General features: G+C 39.5%; 1 protein-coding gene across 11 annotated transcripts in view; it reads right to left on the minus strand.

Moving 5' to 3' along the window:
* The window catches only part of DMD (dystrophin), a 2656945-nt gene that overhangs the window by 337235 nt on the left and 2291778 nt on the right, over positions 1-27932 (minus strand). For all 11 annotated transcript variants that reach the window (XM_027533579.1, XM_027533577.1, XM_027533571.1 and 8 more), the window contains one exon: positions 14367-14513. In XM_027533579.1, the coding sequence (XP_027389380.1) occupies positions 14367-14513 (147 nt within the window). The remainder of the gene's footprint in view (positions 1-14366; positions 14514-27932) is intronic.

Consider the following 27932-nt stretch of genomic DNA (forward strand, 5'->3'; position numbering starts at 1 on the left):
TTCTGCCTTGAAATAACGAAAATATGGACAAAATATATGTAACAATGCATTGTAAGACAATGGATATCATGCACGGAAACACAGTGACCCCTGGGAGATGGAAAATGTATGAGGTGAGCCCTAGGGCAGTCCTAGATTACTACTTTGAGAGAGTTTCCAGACCACAGCATGGGGATAAAGAAGCTAGGAGTATCCTGGTAGACTCCCAGAGTTGAGGGGAAGGAATTGAGAGTCAGAGAAGACCAGGATAGCTAGAATTCATAGGCCAGAAGCCCACAGAGGAAGAGCTGTGCAGAGAGAGAAACCGAGAGATCTATGGAGGGTCTTTCTCCAGTATTTAGCCACGTACTGACCACATATGTGTGAGGAAATGACAGGAAGCTGGGAGAAAAATCCCCAGGAAGGATTAGAAGAAACAGGGTCCAGCACTCGTATATGGCAGGGGACAGTGCCTCTTTCCTACCAAACATAGTGGAGGCCTCGCGATTCACAGGGCATTGGATAGTGTACACAGAATAGTCTTGTCTCAGTAATGGGGAAGAGTGAGCCCTAGACTGTCAGTCAGTCTAATCCCACTTCATCTTAAAAGACCCCAAAGGATCAAATAACAGCACACACTTAGGAAAGGCAGAAATACAAAATAGTTTCTTATATCATATGTGAAGGGGTCTACTTCTACTTGAAGATACTCTGTGATAAGTTACAGATGTATACTATAAACCCTAAAGCAACCACTAAATAACAAAACAGAATTACAGCTAATAAGCCAATGTAGGAGATAATGGATTAATTACAATTAATCTAAACAAAGAAAAGAGGGACAAGCAAACAAAGAATCAATGGGATCAGGCAAAAATAAGTAGTTTGATGATAGGTTTATACCAAACTAGATCAATAAGTACATTATATATAAATGGTTTAAATATTCCCAATTAATAGCGACTGTCAGATTGGATTTTCAAACAGCAAAATCCAAATATATGCTGCCTACAAGAAACACACATTAAATATAAAGACACAAATCAAGAAAGCTGGAAGTTACATCATTAGACATTGCTGCTGCTGCTGCTGCTGCTAAGTCACTTCAGTCGTGTCCGACTCTATGCGACCCCACAGATGGCAGCCCACCAGGCTCCCCCGTCCCTGGGATTCTCCAGGCAAGAACACTGGAGTGGGTTGCCATTTCCTTCTCCAATGCATGAAAGTGAAAAGTGAAAGTGAAGTCGCTCAGTCGTGTCCGACCCTCAGCGACCCCATGGACTGCAGCCTTCCAGGCTCCCCCGTCCCTGGGATTCTCCAGGCAAGAACACTGGAGTGGGTTGCCATTTCCTTCTCCAATGCATGAAAGTGAAAAGTGAAAGTGAAGTCGCTCAGTCGTGTCCGACCCTCAGCGACCCCATGGACTGCAGCCTTCCAGGCTCCTCCGTCCATGGGATTTTCCAGGCAAGAGTACTGGAGTGGGTTGCCGTTGCCTTCTCCGCATTAGACATTAGGGAAATGCAAATTAAAACCACATGAGATACTACTATATATGTATTGAAATGGCTAAACTGTAAAAGATTGACCATATCAAAATTTAGGGAGGATATGAAAGAATTAGCACTCTCATCCACTGCTGGTGTGAATGTAAAATGGTACAGCTGCTTTGGAAAACAGTTTGTCAGTTTCTTAATAGGTTAAACACACATCTACCATATAATCTAGCTGTCTGTCTACTAGGCATTTACTCAAGAAAAATAAAAATGTAAGTCCATTTAAAGACTTGTACATGAATATTCATAGAAGCTTTATCTGTAATAGCCCCAAATTGGAAACAACCCAGAAGTCCACTAAAAGGTGAATGAACAAACAAACTGGAGTATTTTCATATAATGGAATACTACTCAGCCACAGACAGGAAAAAACTAATGATTTGTATAAGACTATGGATGAATCTCAAGATAAGTATGCCGACCAAAAGAAATGAGGCCAAAAAAGAGCGTATACTGTATATTCTATTTATAGTAAACTAGAAAATGAAAATTCATCTATATTTTCTACAAATTCATTGCAGTATTATTTATAATCGCCAAGACGTGGGGAAAACCTAAGGGGCCACTGACAGATGAACAGATAAAGAAAGTGTATAATGAAATCTTGTCATTTGTGACAACATGGATGGACCTTGAGGGCGTTATGTGTAAGTGAAATCAGTCAGAGGAAGATGGCAGCTGTGTGATCTCACTAACGTGTGAAATCTGAAACAAATAACACAAAAAATAAATATATAGACACAGAGAAGAGATTGGTGGCTTTCAGAGGTGAGGGTGGGTGGGTGAAAGGAGTCAAAAGGTACAAACTGTCTGTTGTAGAATAAGTTGTCACAGGGATGTAATGTACAGCATGACAACTACAGTTAATAATACTGTATTGCATATTTGAAAGATGCTAAAAGAGTGTATTTTAGAAGTTCTCATTGCAAGAAACAAGATTTTGTAACTAGGTATGGTAACGAAAGTTAATTGGACTAACTGTGCTGATCATTTCACAATAGATGCAAATATCAAACCATTATGTTGTAGACATAAAATGAGTATAATTATATGTCAATTACACCTGGCAGCTTAGATGGTAAAGAATTTGCCCTCTATGTGGGAGACCTGAGTTCGATCCCTGGGTTGGGAAGATCCCCTGGAGGAAGACAGGGCATGTTCACCACAGAGTGGAAGGATGCACATTTAATTTTTGATGAATTATTTTTCTTTTTGGAATTTTTGAAAGTTATTTAACTTATTAAGACATGAATACTGTTTCTTCAGAAATAATAGTTTTGTTTCCTATTATACCCTCTGTGGTATAACTATCCACTTGGTTTTCAACAGCATTTTTTTTTCATTTTTTTAAAAAATTTTATTTTATTTTTAAACTTTACAATATTGTATTGGTTTTGCAAAACATCGAAATGAATCTGTCACAGGTATACATGTGTTCCCCATCCTGAACCCTCCTCCCTCCTCCCTCCTCCCTCCCCATACCATCCCTCTGGGTCATCCCAGTGCACCAGCCCCAAGCATCCAGCATCGTGCATCGAACCTGGACTGGCGACTCGTTCCATACATGATATTATACGTATTTCAATGCCATTCTCCCAAATCATCCTACCCACTCCCTCTCCCACAACTTCATGCATTCAGCAATTTAAGAAATATTTTACTGAATGCTTACTATGTAACAGATACTACCTGCCTATTATCAGTAGATATGGTAGTTAGGGCCTCTGCCTTCACGGAGCTGACATTCAAAGGGGTGCAGATAAACTTTTAATAAACACATAGCTATAGATTCAGGATGGGGAACACATGTATACCTGTGGCAGATTCATTTTGATATTTGGCAAAACTAATACAATTATGTAAAGTTTAAAAATAAAATAAAAAAAAAAAAAAAAAAGATTTTCCTAAGTACTACGAAGCAAGGAAACCGAATGCTGTCTGAGAAAATGATAGGAAATCTTCTTTTGATGTGACTTAATTATATATTAACTCTGCAGCCCATTACTTCAAATGATTCTTAGTAATTAAATTTACATACTGGAATTTTTCTATTCTGTTTTTAGTTTGTTAGTTCTAAGCTTCAGGCCATTCAGAATAAAAGCTGCAGATGAATAGCAAAGTCACTTAGCTAACCTGTTTTCATCCTTTAGGTTTCAGCTGGAAGACTACTTTCTCTGGGAAGTCTTCCTGATCAGCCTTTCCTGCTGCCCACCCTCACCACAACACACAAGACACACACACACACAAGGTTAGGTTCTCAGTATATGCCCTACATTTTCTCTTATCACATTCATAACAATTTGTAATTATTATTAATATATGGGAACTTCTAAAATGTCTGTCTTTCCAAGAAACTATAATCCCCATTAGGGCAGAGACTTCTTACTATTTCCATGACCGCACCCCTACTATATAGCACAGAGTCTGGCACAGCGTAGGGACTAGAAAAATATTTCTTAAATGGAAACTATGTATTGAATGAAAGTGTATTTCAGCTCACTTCAGGAAGAACTAATGATTAAGTACTCCTGGTTCTGCGAACGAGATTCTCCTTTTTTGTCTGAGTGATTCCACCTCCATGCTCAACAGGCTACTCCTAAGATGGTGGTCTGAGATTCACCAACTCATCCTAAATCTGCATTTCCTAAATTCTTAATGCAGGTGCTTCCTGACAAATTAATAAACATTAGGAGGAAGTTATACTTTCTGCTTGAAGGTTTGGATTGTAAAAGAAGAGGAAATACTGTCATGTCTAACTTTAGAGCAAAGAAGTGGTACTGCATAGATAGTTGTTCTGAGAGACTCACCAGCCAGGCTGCCTGGGTTCAAATCCTGATTCTCTCACTTACCAGCTGTGTGACCTCAGGCAGGCACCCTAACCTTTTGGTTTCTCAATCTCCTCACTTGTAAAACAAGGATAAAAATAATATCTACCTCAAAGGGTGATTGTGAGGCTTCAAAGCATGAGTACAATCCATGATTAATTTCAGCAATGCATAACTGACTAAAATCAATTATTCTCAAAATCTATAGGGTGCAATGGCATTGGCCCCAAAAGTATGACCTTGTGTCAAAAGAAAACCACCTGTATTTCTAATACTTTCTAATTTATATTTTCCAACCACATCTCTACCTCTGAGATTAATGACTATATTAATTGAAGGGAGAACTTCTGTCATAATGCTGATGATTTTAAGGACATTACAGAATTGGTAAGAATCGAGAAACTTTAAGATGGCCTATATTAATTTAAAATGCCCTTTGTGGTACTGACCTTTACAAATAGCATTTCTGAATTTCATCAGCCAGCTTCCAGTCCTACTTACAGAGTTGGCTTTAACATGCAGCTTTTCATATGTTCTGAATGGGGGTTATTTCTAGAGGAATGTGGAGGGAAGAAGGAGAGGGGGCGTCTCTCTGGTGGAAATGTGAAAACAGCAGCTCTTTGAATGTTGTGCATGACGTAGCCTGGGAAATGTGAGCAGCTGCTGGCCAAGTGGTGGGGGGGAGGTTCACACGCAGCGGGAGACTGGGAAAAGCAAAGATGCAAACCATCGGGGCAAACAAATGCAGAAGAATGGCTGGGGCGGGGTCAGGCTGCAGTGAGCAAAGGGAGGTCAGCCTGGAGGGAGAAGGACACTTGGAAGAAAAATGAAAAACGCAGTGAGAGTTGTGAGCCAAGGGCAAATGTCAGCTGTACACTGAGGGAGAAGGAAAAGAGAATATGAGCATTGGGGCAATTTTAAGTACTCGTCATTATATGTGTATTTCTGGGGAGAAATTAAAGAGATCAAGAAGCTAAGAGAAATACATACATGCATACGTACATAAAAATGCTGTTTGAACACATCTAACAGGAGCCCAGGCCATCTTTGAAAACAATAATGAAACAGTTATCTGTATTGCCATAGTAGCTGGCTTCAAAACTAGCAAAAAGTGTTCCTTATGAAAACAAATCAGAAAGTAAGTGGTCCAGAAAGATCAAGCATTCAGGTAACCAAACCAGTATCTTATGATGAGTTGGTCTAAACAATGAATATGCCTTGCATCCTCTCTAACTGATAAATATCTCTTTGGCTCCTACTGGCTGTATTCTCATTTTGTACCTCATAAAACTGTTTTGGTCACCCTCCCGACCTCACTCATTTTTCTCCCTATAGTTCTGCACATCCTGGTGGCTTTTGACAAAATAAAGTATGTCTCTGAAAACTAGATTCTTCTTTGGGGTAAGGGAGGATGGACTCTGGAACATCTGGTCTATGTTACTTTCAGGGTTACCTGGGCAACTTCAGTATCATTCCTCTCGACTAAAGTACAATTAGCTGTAAAAACACTGTAAGCCACACTGACTGAGGAAAATGTACACAAGCTTGACACGCCCTTTGCCCTAAGCATGTTCTACAGGCTGCGACTAGGCTGGACATTCAGATTTATACATTCTTTTAAATATTTAAAGGACATTGTTCACTTCCTCTTTTTTTTTTTAAACAAAGATGAGGTTCAGCATAAATGATTGTTCTTTCTTTACCGAAAAGATATTTTCCTTGAACCTAATTGTTCTTTTTGTCATAGGTCAATCTATTCCTAATGTCAACAAATCCTTCTGTGATCTAACCTTTTCTAAAACAAACATTCTTCTTTTCCCTTGTTCTTTCCATTTCCTTTATCCTCCACTTGAAAACAAAAACTCCTGCCCATGGGCACATCAGACTTGATGTTCTAGTTGAAATCTTTTTATAGAAGCTACCTACAGTTTAGAATGTGTTTGAGTAATTTTTCCCACAGTATTTTTGTATACTGGCTTTCAGTCTTTCAATCCTGTGGATCCTTTATTAACTTTCCAAGAATTAGAGGATCCCCACATGGTCGCTGAGAGCCAGACATGACTGGGCAACTTATCTTTCACTTTTCACTTTCATGCATTGGAGAAGGAAATGGCAACCCACTCCAGTGTTCTTGCCTGGAGAATCCCAGGGACGGGGGAGCCTGGTGGGCTGCCATCTATGGGGTCGCACAGAGTCGGACACGACTGAAGCAGCTTAGTAGCAGCAGCAGCAGCACATGATTAAAGTACTATTTAATATCTGTTAATTCTGAAAAAGTGATCAGCTGATAAAAATCTGTATGACTTTAATAACACAATTGCAGTTACTAATTTATGAAAAATGCTGGTATATGGGTCAAACCAGTCAGTCCTAAAGGAAATCAACCCTGAATATTCATTGGAAGGGCTGATGCTGAAGCTCCAATATTTTGGCCACATGATACAAAGAGCCAACTCACTGGAAAAGACCCTGATGCCGGGAAAGGTTGAAGGCAGGAGGAGAAGGGGGCGACAGAGGATGGATGGCATCACGGACTCAATGGACATGAGTTTGAGCAAGCTCCAGGAGATAGTGAAGGACAGGGAAGACTGGTGTACTGCAGTCCATGGGGTCACAAAGAGTCGGACACAACTCAGTGACTGAATAACAATCGGTATATGGGCAAGACAATCGTGTGCTGAAACTACAGATGGTGCTTCATGCAAAACTATATTTCCACACCTCTCTATAAAACTCTGTGACCCACAGTTTGAGGATGAATTTTACGGGTGGTCACAGATCAACAGCATCTCCTGGGAGCTTGACAGAAATGCAGAATCATAGGCTCAGCCAAAACCTACTGAGTTTTGAGGGCTGTTTCAACCAGCTCTGCAGGTGACATTTATCCATGTTAGGTTTTGAGAACTACTTTCTAGACCAGTAGTATCCAACAGAAATAGAACGAGAGTTGCATACACTATTTACAATTTTCTAGTAGACACATTAAAAAAGTAAAAAAAAAGAAACAAACACTGTCAGGTGTTTTACTTGAAGCTACAGGCTCACTGTGTTCATTTTTAAGAGAAATGCCTAACTTCAAACGATTAAAAAAAAAGAAATGTGTGAGATTAATTATATGATATATTTTACTTAACCAAGTACATCAAATATTATCACTTCAGCATATAATCAGTATAAAAAATATTAATGAGATAGTTTACATTCTTTTTTTGGTACAAAGTCTTTCAACACACCTCAATTTGGACTGGCTACATTCAAGGGCTCAGTATCCACATGTAGCTATCAGAGCGGAAAGCATAGTTCTAGATCATGTGTCATGAAATACAGTAACTCTAAATTATTTACATTATGTTTATTATATTTATCCATATTCACAGTTTTGGATTTATAATTTCATATGGTGTTACCAGGAATCTACTAAGTTTCCCTTTACCCTCTTCTCTTTGCCTGAAAGATAAGTCAAGTGCTAGGGTCTCCATGTTTCTGTAGCACTGTAACATTCCTCTAATATAGAATTTTCTGAATGACATTATACTTATTTCCCACAGTCTAACCCCACAGTCATGTGTATATATATACATATATATATATATATATATATATATATATATATATATATGCTGCTACTGCTGCTGTTAAGTTGCTTCAGTCGTTTCCAATTCTGTGCGACCCCATAGACGGCAGCCCACCAGGCTCCCCCGTCCCTGGGATTCTCCAGGCAAGAGCACTGGAGTGGGTTGCCATTTCCTTCTCCAACGCATGAAAGTGAAAAAAAAGTGAAGTCACTCAGTCGTGTCTGACTCTTTGTGACCCCATGGACTGCAGCCTACCAGGCTCCTTCGCCCATGAGATTTTCCAGGCAAGAGTACTGGAGTGGGGTGCCATTGTCTTCTCATATATATATATATATACATACACATATATATATGACTTGTGCAAGGTACCATGAGATGTTTTCTATTGGAAAATCCCACGGAGAGAGGAGACTGGTGGGCTACAGTCCATAGGGTCACAACGAGTTGAATATGACTGCAGCAACTGAGCACACACACACACACACACGTGTGTGTGTGTGTGTGTATAATTATTTAAAAAATCTTTTAAACTCAGCTGTACTCAGCAAGTGCTTAATATAGAATAACATTTCTTAAAGCATGAGCTCTGGATCAGCAGCATCAGCCTCACTTGGGGGCTAGTTAGAACTGCAGAATCTCAGGCCCCATTCCCGACCTACTGAATCAAAAACTTCCCAAGTGGGGCCCATCCACAGCAGTCACATAGTGATCTGTGTTTTAGTAAGTCTTCTGGTGTCATGAACATTTTAGAACCACTGATGCAGGAAAACATTTCCTTTGAGAATGGCCACAGATGTATCATTTTCTTCAGAGTTCTGTGATATAACCACAAGGAGAATCATTTCTGGTCTTGTTAAAGAAAAAGTCCAGGGAAGGCATGCAAAGCAGATATCGGTAGACCAGCCCTCAGTGGGTAAAAAAAAGTGTTAGTTGCTCAGTCATGTCCAACTCTTTGTGACCCCATAGACTGTAGCCCGCCAGGCTCCTCAGTCCATGGGATTCTCCAGGCAAGAATACTGGAGTGGGCTGCCATTTCCTTCTCCAGGGGGTCTTCCCAACCTAGGGATCAAACCTGGGTCTCCTGTATTGTAGGGAGATTCTTTATTGTCTGAGCCACCAGGGAAGCCTTCAGTTGGTAATGGGTCCACATTATTTCTAAGAGGAATCTGCCCAGGTCACCTATACTGCCTACCTAGAAGGGGCTCCATAAAGCACAACATAAAATGATTAGTACAAGATCCTTAAAAAAAAAATATGATGAAAATGTTCAAAATCCATCAGTTCATTTAAAGGATCAAATCATGTGCTCAATAATGAAAAGGACAGAGAGAGAGAGAGTGAGAGATAGCCTGCTTCAAAAAGCTCTCCCACCCAAGTAAAGAACATAAACTGCTCTGTTGGAATTTTTAATTTTTTTAATTAAAAATTTTATTTAGTTTTTTTTTTTAAATGAAGCCATGAAAATATTTCTGTTGCCCAGCTAAATATGGTTCCTTCCATGAATCTTGCTAATTTGATTATGGAGATCAAACTCGAAGTCAGAAACTATTGCACAATTTGTAAATAGGAGATCTGAAAAGGTACTACTTTTATAGTATTAGTGTCACAATAGCATATATATATATATATTTTGTTTATAAGATGGAGAAAGGGAGGGAGGGTGGGACATGATGGAAGTAATGAAAGAAAATATATCTATAAAACTTTGCTTAAGTTGGCACAAGTGGTGAAGAGAGTTTTGGTCATGATGTCCTTGGACCAGATACGACGATGACAATGTTTGCTTGGTACCCAGTAGCTGCTTAATCAGTGCCAACTAAACAAAAGAAGAAGCAAAGAATGAAAGAAGGAAGGGAGTGTATAGAAAATGAGGGTCTAGATCCCCGTGACATCAAGTTACCGCAAAGATGTGAAGATAGAGTGCAAAACTGTCCATATGACTTTGGAAAACTTTTGGGAAACCTTTAAAAACATACATAATTCATGATGCTGTCCTTAAACATATTTAAAGAATGTCACACAGAGAAATGTCTTCATATTTAATATTTTTCAAGAGATTACATTTCATACATCCTACAGTCAACAAAGCATTTACTCTTTATATTAAAGTGTATTTTCAGCTTCTGTTGCTATTCATGGGTTTACTCATGAGGGTGAGAAATGGGTAGAACATTCCCTAGTAATACTTTCTTATAGAATATTCCCTCTTGTACTTTCTTATAGAATATTCCCTATAGTACTTGTGTTTGGTGACTAAAGAGCACAACTTTGGCACTAAAAGTATGTGCACTGCTTCAAAATTAGAAGGGTTTATCATCAGTTTAATTTTCTTCCCGTTTGGTTTCAATACTCATTTCTCCTGGATAAGATATTAACATTGGTTCCACTTTAAAGGCTAACTCATTAAATTCACTTTTGGTTGCTTTTAGTACAATTGCTGAATTCTAAAGACAATGAGAAATATAATGCTTTATAATTTTATATTTGAAACAACAGGTATGGTTTTAAGGGGTACATTGAACTGGGGCTCATTAATCCATTGGTTTGCAAAGGAAGCTTTCAAAGTTAATATCCCTGAGGATCATTTAAAAACGAGGGGAAGCATGGGAAAAAAAGTGAAATATTGTGTTGCCCAAAACAGCTCTAAAGTATGACTTTGTTAAGTCCACTGTGAGACAAGGCAACAGAGAGTAGGGAGTTGCAGCTCAGATCTGATTTAGATTGTGACTGCCGCTTAAAAGCTGTGTGACTGTGAATGTGTCACTTACCGTCTCTAAGTCTCAATTTCCTTACTTGTACAAGGACACGATGATATTATGTAATCATAATACATAATCATTACGTTTTGAGGATTAAGTGAAACAATGTACATGCAAACTTTTTGCTATTACAAGGAATAATGGTTTCCTTTGCAGAAACACATCATCCAATGGTGTCATAGAAACATTCACACTAATGTGCCCACTCTAAGGGAGAAAACAGGATTTTATTCCCACAGAGAGTTTCAAATGGGCAAAGCAATGGCTCTATACTTCTATTTGTGGATTCAATATAAATCCAGAACTCCCTATACATTCTATTTCTATGTACAGATATTCTGTGACTGGGTTTTACCCTGCTGTTGATGTTCAGATCTATATGGTTTATGTGTTTCTAACATTTTGAGAGATATTACATACAGCTAGAAAACCAGCATGACTTTTCTTTAAAGTAAAAATTAATGGCCCATGTAAGAAACCCAGGACAGATTTCCCAGGTGGCTCGATAAGAATCCGCCTGCCAATGCAAGGGATACGGGTTCGATCCCTGGTCCCAGAAGATTCCACGTGCTGCAGAGCAACTAAACCACAACGAGTGAGCCTGTGTGCCACAATTACTGAATCCCTGGGCTTCCCTGGTGGCTCAGACAGTAAAGAAAATGCCTGCAATGTGGGAGACCTGGCTTCGATCCCTGGGTTGGGAAGATCTCCTGGAGAAGGGAATGGCTACCCACTCCAGTATTCTGGCCTGGAGAATTCCATGGACAGAGAAGCCTGGCAGGCTACAGTCCATGGGGTTGCAAAGAGTTGGACACAACTGACTGACTTTCACTTTTTTGCATCCCAGAGACTGTGCTCCACAAGAGAAGCCACCACAATAAGAAGTCTGCACACCACAACTAGAGAGTAGCCCCCATTTGCTGCAACTAGAGAAAAGCCCACACACAGCAAGAAGACACAGTACAGCCTTCCCACCCGGCCCAAAGGTACACCCAGGATATTCGGATATCAAGTACCTATAGCCTGGTAGTATGTCATTCCACTTCTTCAATTACACTATTTGCTCAAATGTAAGACTCTTTTTCTTAGACTTATATCTACCCTCCCACTACCCCAATTCTCCATTCTTGCTTTTTCTTTGTCTGAGCAAATCCAGAAGCAAAGATGAACTCTCACTTTTATCATGATTTTCGTTGACTGACATAGCACTGTAAGTGAATGAATTAATGTGATGTCACAATTATGGTGGGCTTACACTCTCCTCCACAGAAGCTGGGTAATCCTTTAGTTTCCCACACATTCTTCTTCTAAATGGACAATGTTCTCGATAGGTTTTATGAGTTGCTCTTCCAGTAATGGGGATAGAGTTGTTTGATGTGAACCTCATTTCTTGCTTTGTTCCTTTTCTGAACAAGTACTCGCACTTATAATATAGCAGAGTGGTTAGATTCTGGTCAGATAAAAGAATGGAATCAAGTTGACTCAGCTATGTGCAACTCAAAACCTTGAATTTATCACCTTTCTGCTAGAAAAAACATTTAGGTCTACTCTTAAGGTCACATTAAAAAATGGCAACATGTGGACTGTGCCACAATAAGAGCATATACCACAAAATGAACCATTTACTATGAGAAGGCTGTCTATAAGGGTGTTTGGGGATGAGGGTTTTAAAAGCTAGAATTATACTGATGGAGGAATATAATTTCAGTCAGTCACATTTGTATTATGAAAAGGAAGCAAATCCACTGATTCTAAACTAAATTCCAACATATGTGGATATTCCCCAGATATGCACATACAGAATCAGGACTGAACAGACTGTGACCTAAGACAAAATGCATTATATTGTTTTATAAATGTGGAAATAGAAGCTTTTAGAGGTCAAATGGCTTTCCAAAGATAATATGGTCAAATAATAGCTGAGCTTCAGTTTGCAGTTAGGTGTTCTATCATTCACTCCTACAGTTTTTTTTACTACAACATCCTATCTTCTTTATGTACATTCCTAGATTTATAACCAAGTCCCTTATTCATTTTAAAGGATGGATAAAATCAAACTGTTACTATTTTCTCATATTTTATATTTAAATAAATAGTACAACTATGATGGATCACTCACACTGATTTTTTTAAACTTTCTTTTCCTATCAGTCATAATATTTTTATCTCATTTGTAAAATTATATGCCATTTTCACAAATTTATATCACATTCTGAAAGCAAATGTGGCATTTAGCTCTCTAAAAGTAATGTTAAGATAATGGTTCAAGAGTGCTTGAAATGAACAAATGCGACCATTGGTTTTCCTTGGACATTTATTACTTTCCTTATTTATGTTAAAATGAAAAAAATATACTAAGGATGATACTGATAAGATTTTAATAGTATGTAACCACTATGGGGCAAATAGACATAGAAACGCATGTAATCTCTTAACTATATTGTCTGGCTTTAATCAATGCCACTTATAACAATCTATCATACATTTATTTCAAGACTATCATCACAACAAAAATAAAATAATATGAGATCTCGAGAGGTCTTGTTTTTATTAAAGATCTAACAATTCTTCAACAGGACTTTTAATCACACCGCTAAATGGACTGCATATAGGAAAAGTAATCTGGTTTATTATTTTTTTTCTTACTAAAACACTGAAAGCAAATATTTTTAAACCCAGTTTCCTCTTTCCTCTCTGTCCCCAGGAGCATACTTTGTGCATCTTATGAAACTGGAAAAAGAGAAGAAACAATTCTTTAGTTCTATAATCAAACCAGTTGCAGGGGTGGGAGTTTAGTGGTAGCCTTCATGAAGGGAAAGTGTAGACACATCTCTTTCACCATTCCATTGTCTGAGTTCTTACTATGAGCCAGGTACTGTACCAATAACTCTACAACAATTAGTCCCTTCAATATTACAGCAAGTATGCTGGAGATGAGGAAATGGACAAGCAAAGAGGTCAATTGACTTCAAGTAAGTCTGATTCGAAAACCTGTATGCTATAATAATAACAATTATAACTGCAGTAACACCAAGAACTAGAATTCACAGGGTTTTTTACTATGTAGCTAATACTGTACTAAGCACGTCTCATGTATTTTGACTTACTCATCCTAACAAAAGACCAATATTTTAGGAACATTTAACATTCCCATTTTCTTCAGATAAAACACGGAGACACAGAAAAGTTAATTTGCTAAAGGTCCCATAGCCAGTAAGCATGAACTTGAGCACACTTACGTTCCCTTTATTTACTATGAAAAACTTCCATGAGTCGGTTCGTGGTAGGATATCCTTTCTTTAAAAGATTTAGAATGTGTCCTACCATTAACTTTTGTTTTAAGTTAGGATTCCAAAAGGAAAGACATTTTAAGAATCCAAGGTATGATAGTACAAAGTAATGGCATGCCAGTAATTTAGTTCTTAAAGCATGATTCAGTATTATCTTCCATGTTAACTGCAAGATATAGTAAAGTCTAACTTTAAGCCATTTAAAAATTAATATTAATATGCTTAAAAATGAAATAATTAATATTAAATAATACAAAATATCATACACTCACAAACTATCATGAGTATCATATGAAGAAATTACTTGCATTGTTCCTTACAAACAAGCCTTATCTGTATATTGCCTTATTGAGAGAAGAAACTGCAATGTTTATAATGTGCCTACCTGCAGAAGCTTCCATCTGGTGTTCAGGTCTTCCAGAGTGCTGAGATTATATGGTGAAAGCTGAATGCCCAACGTGGTGAGTTGGCGAGCAAGGTCACTGACGTGGCTTACATTCTCTTTGAGAGGTGCAATTTCTCCTCGAAGTGCCTGTATGAAATAATCAAGGGCAAAATGGAAGATGAGACTATTTAAAGCCAAAAAAACAAAAACAGACACATGGGAACTACATGGTGTCGTATTCTGTTTGGGATGTCAGTAACATTTGCCCTTTTCTAGTGGTATTCTAACAGTGAACATTTGTTAATGGATGGCTAACTAATGTTTGGAGAAGGGAATGGCAACTCACCGTAGTATTCTTGCCTAGAGAATCCCATTGACAGAAGAGCCTGATGGGCTACAGTCCACGGGGTCGCAAAGAATTGGACATGACTTAGCGACTAAACAACTCAACTAATGTCTACTGAGTACTTGTTATGTGCCTAATTCTGTGAGGAGCTCTGTCCAAACATCATCTGATTTTATTCCTACACAATAACCCTATGAGGTTGGTAGTTGGAGAATTATCATTTTACACACAAGAAAAAAAAAGTCACAGAGGTTAAACTTTGCCTGAGGCTCCATGGGTAAAAACTGAGGAACCTGGGATACATAATCAGATTTGTCTGCCTCTAGAGTGCACATCGGAGAAGGCAATACCACTCCAGTACTCTTGCCTGGAAAATCCCATGGACGGAGGAGCCTGGAAGGCTGCAGTCCATGGAGTTGTTGAGGGTTGGACACAACTGAGCGACTTCACTTTCACTTTTCACTTTCATGCCTTGGAGAAGGAAATGGCAACCCACTCCAGTGTTCTTGCCTGGAGAATCCCAGGGACGGGGGAACCTGGTGGGCTGCTGTCTATGGGGTCGCACAGAGTCGGACATGACTGAAGTGACTTAGTAGTAGTAGAGTGCACATTCTTAACAATTATATTAGATCCCTTTCTGAAGAAATTCTGCATTGGCAAAGTAATGGGAAGAATACAACACTGCTAGATTCTGAATTCTACTCATCTCACAACCAAAAGTGGGGGCTTTTTTTTTTTTTAACGGTAAAAGATGTACTCAGTCATGAAATATTACATGCATACTTTGTACCAACTACATAAATAAATTGTTTCAATTAGAGATGAGGGTATTTTGTCAAATTCTAAGCCTGAGTTCCTGATCTCCTAGTATTTTGGTCCTTGTAGCAATGACTGAAGAAGGCTCCCATGAGGCTTCTCAGCTGTCTCTGGAGCACCGGAGCAGGATTCCATGATGCCATGCATCATGACAATCTGTTGATCAGAAGCAGCCTATGCAAATACTGGGTTGATATGATCATGAATATTCTCTTCTCCATTGAGAGGACATTTATGGATCTTTAACATGATGCATGAGGTCCCAATGTTCTAACGAGCAATTTCTAAAGATGAATTCCCTCACTTAGGAGAATAGTTTGTGTAACGGAATCTCTGTGTACAAGGACAGCATCACTTACTTGGCTATATGTGCTGCTATGATTTGCTTGATCTGTGCAGGTGTTATTTTTCTGGTTCAATATGCTACTGGAGATCAGTAGAGAAATAACTTCAGAAAGAATGAAGGGAGGAACCAAAGTAAAAACAACACCCAGGTGTGGATGTGACTGGTGATAGAAGCAAGGTCTGATGCTGTAAAGAGCAATATTGCATAGGAACCTGGAATGTTAAGCCCATGAATCAAGGCAAATTGGAAGTGGTCAAACAGGAGATGGCAAGAGTGAACATCGACATTCTAGGAATCAGCGAACTAAGATGGTCTAGAATGCGTGAATTTAATTCAGATGACCATTATATCTACTACTGTGGGGAGAAATCCCTTAGAAGAAATGGGGTAGCCATCATAGTCAACAGAAGAGTCTGAAATGCAGTACTTGGATACAATCTCAAAAATGACAGAATGATCTCTGTTCATTTCCAAGGCAAACCATTCAATATCATTGTAATCCAAGTTTATGCCCCAACCAGTAATGCTGAAGAAGCTGAAGTTGAATGGTTCTATGAAGACCTACAAGTCCTTTTAGAACTAACACCCAAAAAAGATGTCCTTCTCATTATAAGAGACTGGAATGCAAAAGTAGGAAGTCAAGAAACACCTAGCTAAGTCACTTCAGTCGTTTCAGACTCTGTGTAACCCCATAGACGGCAGCCCACCAGGCTCCCCCATCCCTGGGATTCTCCAGGCAAGAACACTGGAGTGGGTTGCCATTTCCTTCTCCAATGCATGAAAGTGAAAAGTGAAAGTGAAGTTGCTTAGTCGCGTCCGACTCTTAGCGACCCCATGGACTGCAGCCCACCAGGCTCCTCCGTCCATGGGATTTTCCAGGCAAGAGTACTGGAGTGGGGTGCCATTGCCTTTTCCAAAACACCTGGAGTAACAGGCAAATTTGGCCTTGGAGTACAGAATGAAGCAGGGCAAAGGCTAACAGAGTTTTGCCAAGAGAATGCACTGGCCATAGCAAATACCCGCTTCCAGCAACACAAGAGAAGGCTCTACAGATGGACATCACCAGATGGTCAACACTGAAATCAGACTGATTATATTCTTTGCAGCCAAAGATGGAAAAGCTCTATACAGTCAGCAAAAACAAGACCGGGAGCCAACTATGGCTCAGATCATGAACTCCTTATTGCTAAAATCAGACTTAAATTGAAAAAAAGTGGGGAAAACCACTAGACCATTCAGGTATGACATAAATCAAATCCCTTATGATTATACAGTGGAAGTGAGAAATAGATTTAAGGGACTAGATCTGATAGACCGAGTGCCTGATGAACTATGGACAGAGGTTTGTGACATTGTACAGGAGACAGGAATCAAGACCATCCCCAAGAAAAAGAAATGAAAAAAAGCAAAATGGCTGTCTGAGGAGGCCTTACAAATAGTTGTGAAAAGAAGAGAAGTGAAAAGCAAAATAGAAAAGGAATGATATACCCATTTGAATGCAGAGTTCCAAAGAATAGCAAGGAGAGATAAGAAAGCCTTCCTCGGCGATCAATGCAAAGAAATAGAGGAAAACAATAGAATGGGAAAGACTAGATCTCTTCAAGAAAATTAGAGATACCAAGGGAACATTTCATGCAAAGATGGGTTCAATAAAGGACAGAAATGGTATGGACCTAACAGAAGCAGAAGATATTAAGAAGAGATGGCAAGAATACACAGAAGAACTGTACAAAAAAGATCTTCACGACCCAGATAATCACGATGGTGTGATCACTCACCTAGAGCCAGACATCCTGGAATGTGAAGTCAAGTGGGCCTTAGGAAGCATCACTATGAACAAAGGTAGTGGAGGTGATGGAATTCCAGTTGAGTTATTTCAAATTCTAAAAGATGATGCTGTGAAAGGGCTGCACTCAATATGCCAGCAAATTTGGAAAACTCAGCAGTGGCCACAGGACTGGAAAAGGTCAGTTTTCATTCCAATCCCAAAGAAAGGCAATGCCAAAGAATGCTCAAACTACCACACAATTGCACTCATCTCACACGCTAGTAAAATAATGCTCAAAATTCTCCAAGCCAGGCTTCAGCAATATGTGAACCATGAACTTCCAGATGTTCAAGCTGGTTTTAGAAAAGGCAGAGGAACCAGAGACCAAATTGCCAACATCCACTGGATCACTGGAAAAGCAAGAAATTTCCAGAAAACATCTATTTCTGCTTTCTTGACTATGCCAAAGCCTTTGACTATGTGGATCACAATCAACTGTGAAAAATTCTGAAAGAGATGGGAATACCAGACCACCTGACCTGCTTCTTGAGAAATTTGTATGCAGGTCAGGAAGCAACAGTTAGAACTGGACATGGAACAACAGACTGGTTCCAAATAGGAAAAGGAGTATGTCAAGGCTGTATATTGTCACCCTGCTTTTTTAATTTATATGCAGTACATCATGAGAAACACTGGGTTGGATGAAGCACAAGCTGGAATCAAGATTGCCAGGAGAAATATCAATAACCTCAGATATGCAGATAACATCACCCTTATGGCAGAAAGTGAAGAAGAACTAAAGAGCCTCTTGACGAAAGTGAAGGAGGAGAGTGAAAAAGTTGGCTTAAAGCTCAACATTTAGAAAACTAAGATCATGGCACCTGGTCCCATCACTTCATTGCAAATAGATGAGGAAACAATGGCTGAGTTTATTTTGGGGGGCACCAAAATCTCTGCAGATGGTGACTGCAGCCATGAAATTGAAAGACGCTTACTTCTTGGAAGGAAAGTTATGACCAACCTAGACAGCATATTAAAAAGCAGAGACATTTCTTTGTCAACAAAGGTCTGTCTAGTCAAGGATATGGTTTTTCCAGTAGTCATGTACGGGTGTGAGAGTTGGACTATAAAGAAAGCTGAGTGTTGAAGAATTGATGCTTTTCAACTGTTGTGTTGAAGAAGACTCTTGAGAGTCCCTTGGACTGCAAGGAGATCCAACCAATCCATCCTAAAGGAGATCAGTCCTAGGTGTTGATTGGAAGGACTGACGTTGAAGCTGAAACTCCAATACTTTGGCCACATCATGCGAAGAGTTGACTCATTTGAAAAGACCCTGATGCTGGGAAAGATTGAGGGCAGGAGGAGAAGGGGACGCCAGAGGATGAGATGGTTGGATGGCATCACCGACTCAATGGACATGAGTTTGGTGATGGACAGGGAGGCCTGGTGTGTTGCGGTTCATGGGATTGCAAAGAGTCAGACACGACTGAGCGTCTGCACTGAACTGAATGTTGATAAAAGCACTGTTTACATGGACTTCATCTAAAACCTTTGAGTTCCTTCTGACTCCAAATGGAAGGAACCAGTGTGTACATTCTAAATAAGAATGGGATTATCCAAATCCAAGTTACTATCTCTTCACTAAAATGTGGCATTGTATGGAGCCTAAGACCCTTAAATAGTTCATAGATAATATGATATTTTGACACATCACTCTGTTGAACTTACAGTTTTTGAAAAGCGGCCATTAAAAATATTATATTAAAGAATCATGGGGTTCCTTCTGGGAATGACAAAAGCATTCTGGAGTTAAGACAGTGGTGATGGTGGCATGGCTTTTTGAATATAGTATATACCACCAAATCACACATTTTAAAACTATGAATTTTATGGTATGTGAATTATATATAAAAAAAATACAAAGAGAAGTGGACAGAAATCTGTTTGACTGACCATGTAGATACAAAAATTACATCTGATATTTTCATCTTTATTTAATTTCACATCAGTGGAATATCATACAAATCATTCTGAAATGAAGAAAGTTGTTATAGGAATTGATAGCAAATATTATTCTATTTTCTCATAAATACATACATAAAAGGATCACAATAAATGCCCATGGAGAGAGGCAGTTAAACTCCATGAATATGAATTCATATCTCTAAAAAGAAGTGATTCACAATCACTTTGCTTGGCGTAATAGAAAGGTTAGAAATCAGATTTCTTAAATGTCAGTGGGGAAACCTGGACAAAGACAATGTTAATAAAAATGGAGCCATTGTCTTCTGGATAATAACATGCATTTCTAGTAACCACAAGTAAATATCACTTGAGTGGGAACCATAAAGAGGAATCATTGCACAGATGGCAGGAAAGCCAGGCAGAATCTGACAACAGTGCAGATTAACCCCATACACTCACCACTGCCTTAGTGTGGCTCTTGGTCCCTGAGTTCAGCATCCATCTCACTTCGGTCATATCTAGATTTCAGCTCCCCTTAGATTACATGATGCACATGGCCAAGGGTATCTATTAGTGTATTTTGATTTTCACTTTCTTCCTCAAAGTCCTGAACACAGATTTTCTTTTAATTGAAAGATACTTGCTTTAAAATGTTGTGTTAGTTTCTGCTGTAGAACAACGTGAATCAGCTATAAGTATACATATATCCCCTCCTTCCTGAGCCTCCCTTTCGTCCCCACATCCCACTCCTCCAGGTCATCACAGAGTGCTGAGCTGAGCTCCCTGCGCTGTATAGCAGCTTCCCACTAGCTATTTTATGCATGGTAGTGTATATATGTCAATGCTACTTTCCCAATTCATCCCACTCTCTCTTTCCCCTGCTGTGGACACAGATTTTTAATCCTGCATTAGTATTCTGGAGGACGAAGGAGATTTTAAAAAATAAGTTTCAATATTCATAATTAATCACAACACACTCTCTCCTTTCCCCTCTACTTTCCTTCTCTCCCCAAAACCCCTGTCCCCTCACTCACACACACAGAGTCATGGGATCATGGCTTCTTTTTTGTTTCTTCTGCTTGTATCATCCAATTGTAGCAGAAGTTCCCTTAATGGATCTCCATTTAAGACTCATCAGATTAGCCAGAGTTTTTATTGTCTGAGAAACATACTGACTGGGGCCGCTAACGGTCACTAAGTAAAATGTTACGAAGTATGTGTCATAAGTATGGCGTTCAGCCCTCATTAGTTGACTTGTCAATGTGTGTATATTCTCAAACCTGCTTTTGCCAATTAGTATCACAGTTACATAGTTTACTGAAAGATTTCCTAAACCAAAGAACTAGAATCCTAAAAAGAAAGTAAGTTATTATTCCTATAAAAAATAAGGTTAAATATTCTGGAAATTTGCTTTAAAAAAGAAAAAGAAGTATTACTGAATTGGGTGCCAACTAGGCAACTGTAAGAGATTAGGAAACCCATATGAAAAGGTTAGAAGGATTCTAAAGTACTCAGAATGCTTCCCATGTTTCCCAGTGGATTCTGTCTGCATTAAGGAAACCTGCACCGGAAATCAAAGTCTGTAGTATCAGTGTAATTCATGGCAAACCCTAATCAGGGAACCTACACTCGAAGTAAAATTCCTTCACACAGCGTTAAAATATTAGTGACTATTTTACACAAAATAAAATTTTTACTGACTTTTTCAATTAACTGTTGAACTCCAGGTCCTAACTGAATTGGAATAGAGAGCATCTATTTTAAATGTTGACTACTACGACTTTACTACCACTGCTACTGCTACACTATTATTATTAAAGGGAAAAAGCCATATGTTCTGTTTAATATGAATGCCTAAGTCTTTGTTAAGATAAATGGAAGCTTTGATTAGGGGGACGTTTGTTGCTAAAGAGGTAATTTGGTGCAAAGGTTCACTTTGGGAAGATAATCATGGTAGGCTTGATCAGAATGACAAACTTCAGCCAGCTAGAAGTCATGGTGAGGGTGCTGAGCACATGACAATGAAGGAAAGGAGACAGATGATGGTAGAAAAGAAGACGAGAAAAAGAAGGCACGAGAGTGTCTAAGACAGTCTTCACTTTAACACGTGACCTGGCTTCTAGTGGCAGCTCCATACCACCTGAGGACGGCTCACTGATGTTAGCTGTCAATGCCTAGACATGTACATAACAGGAAGCATGGCCCCCTAAACACTGAGTCACAGGACATGTTATGCATAGAGTGAACACAGGGGACTTCCCTGATGGCCCAGTGGTTAAGACTCCAGCATGCAATGCAGGGGACACAGGTTCTATCCCTAAGCCTGTGCACCACAACGAATGAGGCTGCACACCCTGGGCCATAACCTGAGAGTTCACACGCTACAACAAAGATCCCACATGACCCAACTAAGACTCGACACTGCCAAATAAATTAAAAAAAAAAAAAAGAGTCAATACAGGTAAAATTCATTTAAATAACATAGAATTTGATTGTATTTCAAATATTAGCACTTTTAATATTGTTATTATTAATATACATAGACATTCATGTTTACATTATTAAACACTAAACACAAAACACCCAAAAAAGTACAGTCTACTCTGAACAATATGATGTGCTATTTCAGTACCACCAGAATTTCATTAGATCATATTCTAGTTTGGAAGCAGTAACTGAGAAAACATTCAAGGAAGCCATTATACTCTGGGTTTTCTTTGAAACATTTAAACATCTGGAATATGCTCGCCATGAAAGAGCAAACCAAGTCTAATTTTATTGTGACTAGTTTCATGCAGGCAGAATTTTCACTTCATTAAATGCTGTCTGATTATAGATATAAACGTACTGATTTAGAATGATATATAAGTTTGATATGCCAAGTTTTTTCTTTTTTATGACATTTAATTGCTTGTCAGAACTTTGCTTATCTTTATGTAAAGATTTGTTCAAATATAGATTTAGCAGCTCAGTAGACAACCACTTTGCAACAAAACAAAGGCATTGTCTTCTAACTAGAGAACATTTTTGAGGGAGTAATTTTTTTAATGACTTAATAGTTATGGACTATTTTGGAAGGCATAGAAGGTCAATTTGGAGCAATGAAAAAGGTAAGTTGAGGTACTTTGACTTTGGGGACCTCTATTTCTTCTGTGAAGTAGGAAGCAACTGACCTGGTATATAATCAGTGTGCAATGAACATTCATTGAATGAAAACATGAGTGAAGGGTAAGTGGGAACATTGGAATTAGTTGTGCGAGAGAATACGAGAGGGAGGTGAACAAATAAATGTAGGGAGGTTGCCAGACAGTGTTGAGGGCTCACTTGAGGCAGAAGACAACAACTTTTTAGCAGAACCCATCTGCCCAGTTTTCTCTTTCTCCAACAGCATTCCAGGCAAATGTGGAAGAAACAGTTGGTCCAGGTTTGGGGTTTTGTCAGATGGTTGTGGCACAAACACTTAGGGATATGAGAGTTTAAATTTTAGCAGGAATGTGACTGCAAAATGCAACTAAAGGGGATTTGGAGGGAAGTGAAGCAAGATGAGGCTTGTAGATGGAGAGAATGTAGAGGGCTTAATGGTGGACATCAAGACCATCCAAGAAAGGCGGCAGTTAGATGAAATGCATAAGCAGGCAAGAAGGAGAGGAGACTGAAATGCTAGAATTAGAGTTTATAATTCTATTTAATTATATTACATAAATTCTATAATTTCTTATATAATTTATTTTTATATAATTAATTATAATTCTATTTAAGAATTTATAAATTGTGATATGATATACATATCACAGTTACACACACACACACACACACACACACACTGTTCTCTTTATATATTAATGGTACTCCTGAGAATGAAACACTTCCCTTCTTAATGATATTAAACACTATTCCTGAAATCTTAACCTACTGCTTCATAGAGGTCTTATCTCACCAGGAATTCAAGAATAGAATGATCTGACAATGAAATATCATTCTAGGGCTACATACACTGGGCAGAGAAATTTACATCAAAAATACTATCTAAGAAGCAAAGTAGGGGCCAGCTGCCTTTCCCTCTACAATGAAACCTTACTGAACAAACTGTTTGTGAACCAAAAGTCCTAAGAAATAGCCTGCAAAGAGTGTTAGCACAAGTCCCAGGACTCTTCATGCTGGTTTAGTAGCTGAGGGGGAGGAAATGGAAATCATGACCTCCAGATCCAGTCTTTGGTCCTGGTGTTGAGACTCCAACATGTGGCTTAGGGAAGGCCTCATGGAATCCGGTCACTCAGAGTTAGGGGTAGGTACAACCTGGCTGTGTTTTTCAGCTTTTGCATTTCTGGATGGGTTTATCATCCTGATGGGAGTGAATAGCCACCACTGGAACCTGAAGAGCCAAGGACCATATCCTGCTTTGCCCAGAAGTAGAAAGGCCTGGAGCCTCTTAAATACCTGGGGGGAATGTGGTTGGACCCATCCTAACAAGTACCACTAAGTAGCAAATTCTCACCTTCTCTGCAGAGGTTGTCTTCAATTAAAAATACACTAGAGGGGCTCTGCGGGCGGTGGCAAATCTGGCCCAGTATGTAAAGCCGGCGGTGCCTGATGGCGCCTCCGACACGAAGCTGGGTGGGGTAGAGAGTAGAGGGCGGTAGTCGCGGCAGGTGGGAGGAGGAGGAGGCGGCGGTGAATCTCTTATAAATGACTCCAAAGCAGGACCTGGAGGCTAAATTCCAGGAGGACAACGGTCATTCATGACCAAGAAGGAAAGACCTGAGACATGGAATGAACGATTGCAGCCCTTCAGTGTGAGTCAGCGGGCCCTGAGAAAGGGGAATGCCTGCCACCTGGCCTTCATTCGACTACAGCCACTCCAACCACTCCCCATGGTGAACCTAGAGGAAACTGAGAATGCAGGATTACAGGCCCCAGTTACCTAAGATGCCTTGTGACCTGCAACCAGAGGATTATACATTCTGAAAAAGACATAATCAAAGGACTATCTCCAACCTGGACAGGACCTTTATCAGATGACACAGATTCACATCAAGATAAAGCTGATGTGCAAAGAAAACCCATGCCCCCAAAGAGATTACAGCCACTCCTCCAAACAGATCCAGCGGGAATAACCACAAAAGTCACCTTGGGCCCCTTAATAGAACAGGGTGAGAGCTCCATGACCCTAACTAGGTAGGGTCTATGAGTCCTGTGTCAGCATTAAAGAAGTTACAGAAGACTGACCATCTGTCCCTCATCACCCCAATAAAGATTTCTTGGGGTTCACATCTCAAGGAAAATTTGAAGTAAGAGATAGATGGTCCCTGGGCTGAACAGCTGGTGATTTTCAAACGGAGCAAAACTGGTTTGTCCTCAGCCAGACAAGAATGATGTATTTCCTTTCCTCCACTGTTGCTGCTGCTGCTGCTAAGTCGCTTCAGTCGTGTCCGACTCTGTGCGACCCCATAGACAGCAGCCCACCAGGCTCCCCCACCCCTGGGATTCTCCAGGCAAGAACACCAGAATGGGTTGCCATTTCCTTCTCCAATGCATGAAAGTGAAAAGTGAAAGTGAAGTCGCTCCGTTGTGTCTGACTCTTAGCAACCCCATGGACTGTGGCCTACCAGGCTCCTCCACCCATGGGATTTTCCAGGCAGGAGTACTGGAGTGGGTTGTCATTGCCTTCTCTGCCTCCATTGTTAGGAGGGAATAAACTGACGGGGGAATTGTTGCAGTGAAAAGGAAAAAAGAGGAATGAGTTTTTCTTTTTCACTTCTCTGAGAGCAAAGAACATAAAGAAGAACAGTGAGCAGGCCTGAACATTCCTAGTTTATTTTACTTTAACTGCTCCTGATTCCGAATGTCTGTAACTAATTTTGCTTTTCTGCCCCCTAACTCTGCAGGAGCTACACTTCACTTGACTCTATGCTAAATACATCCTCTATCTGATATTTACCTTTACAACAGCCTTCCCCTTGTAGTTACATGTCAGAAAGAAGGCCTCAGAGCCACCAGACTGCCAGACGCAGTTACTGGGTTACTGATGCCAGTTTATGACTGTCTTTGAAATGATGCAAGAGGAAGAAATCAAGATCCTATCACCTTTGTTTCCTCATCACTGACTCCTGACTGCTCCTGACTGTGAATACCTGCATTAGGGACACAGTTCTTGAGGCAGGAGCATACTGTGTTCCCCTCTCCACTACCTGAGAATAAAAGCCACCATTCTATTTCTTCAAAAAAAAAAAAGAAAAAAAAAAAAAACACTAGTAAGGGCTTCCCTGATAGCTCAGTTGGTAAACAATCCTCCTGCAATGCAGCAGACTCTGGTTTGATTCCTGGGTTGGGAAGATCTGCTGAAGAATGAATAGGCTGCCCACTCCAGTATTCTTGGGCTTCCCTTGTGGCTCAGCTAGTAAAGAATCTACCTGCAATGCAGGAAATCTGGGTTCGATCCCTGGGTTGGGAAGATCCCCTTGAGAAGGGAAAGGCTATCCACTCCAGTATTCCGGCCTGGAGAATTCCATGGACTGTATAGTCCATGTGGTTGCAAAGAGTTGGACACGACTGAGCTACTTTCACTTTCACATAGACTTTGGCGACCTGATGCGAAGAGCAAACTCATTGGAAAAGACCTCAGTACCGGGAAAGATTGAAGGCAGGAGAAGAAGGGAGCGACAGAAGATGAGATGGTTGGACGGCATCACTGACGCAACGGACAGGAGTTTGAGCAAACTCTGGGAGCTGGTGAAGGACAGGGAAGCCTGGCATGCTGAAGTCCATGGGGGTCACAGAGAGTCAGACATGACTGAGCGACTCAACAACAACTACATAGACTAACTTCATCCAGTTGCCCAACCTCCTTTTACCCTTGGACTTTGGGCAGGAGATACTTTTTTGCTTTGGCAAGAGACTGCTGATTTGAATTCTCATTACTAACACCACTAGCTATTCCATCAATTTTCAACAAAACTGAGACATATCACCCTTTCTGTAAGTTCTGCCAAATACGAAGGGACTATGTGGAGCTGAGACACAGGGGCTAGTCTAGTCTGCAGACTGAAGGAGACTTCCCTCTGCTATTAGGATCACTTTTGCCTCTGGTAGAGACATTCTTGACAGTAAAGTATGCCACTGAAATATGTATTCTTTTTAATAGAGATTCAACTGCATTGCATTCCAGCATCAATTTTTATTGTGGCAGCCCAAGGGCAAAGCATTATGCTGTTTTTTTTTTTTTTTTTTCCATTGTCTTCCTTGCTTTCCATTTCAGGGCAATTCTTGTACGTGTTCATATTTGGACATGATCACTTTGGATGAGCAAAGTGAATAAGGACATAAAGAATGAAACAGACTCAGAACTAATGAGCTAGATGTAGCATAATCAGGATGACTTGGGGTAGTTAAATTAAAAAAAAAAAAGAAAACGATTTTAGGGAAACAATATGAAGTTTGTAGGGATGAAAAAATCTGGTGCTTTTATTTTCTGAGCAATTATCAGTTATATTTTAACTATGGTTTCCCCCTAGAAGAATAGTAAATGACTGTTCCATTTTTTGCCCATACAGAATCATCATGTTGTTCTGAAAAATGATCCCTAGTTTCTCTTTGTATTACCGGAAAAGAGTGTGCACCCAAACATGAAATTCTTTTTTTAAAAAAACATTTCTTCATTTGCAGCCATCATAATTCTTCATCTTTCAGGACACGGCTTCACTATGAAACTTATAACTCCAATACTCTCAAAGGCTGAATTATAGCTTAATCACACTAACAGTGTCTGTCTTCTTTCTTTTATATGTATGTTCATTTTGTCCTCACAAATATTAATGGGAAATGAGGAACAGAACGGAATTGATCACAAAGGAAAGACTTCTGCCTATAAGAACAAGTGGTATACATTTGAGTTAATTTCCTCAGAAACTAGTTCCTATAATCCTAACTCTGGATGCTAATTATTTCTTTCTAATAGAAAAATGAAGCAAACAAACCAAAACCAAACAAAAACATTTCAAGCTTTCCATAGCTTTCTAATGACACAATTAAAACAAACAAAAAAGGTAGTTCATGAGTGCTTTACAGAGGCTAAATGCAAAATACGCACAATTAAAATAAAAAGGTCTCTAATGAGTATAAATAAATCATTGAAGCAGGCCACATTCTTCGGCTGCTAAGGAAACAGAAGGAATGCCAACATTTTTTGTCTGACAATTTTAATTATATATAACAAAACATCAAGCAAAATGTCAGTGAATGAAATCTATTTACTTATTTTAAAATAAGTAATAATCCATAAGCCATCAAAAACACCATCCATGAGGACACTGATATTCAAATGCAGGC

This window comes from Bos indicus x Bos taurus, chromosome X (assembly GCF_003369695.1).
Source record: "Bos indicus x Bos taurus breed Angus x Brahman F1 hybrid chromosome X, Bos_hybrid_MaternalHap_v2.0, whole genome shotgun sequence".
Lineage (NCBI taxonomy): Eukaryota > Metazoa > Chordata > Mammalia > Artiodactyla > Bovidae > Bos > Bos indicus x Bos taurus.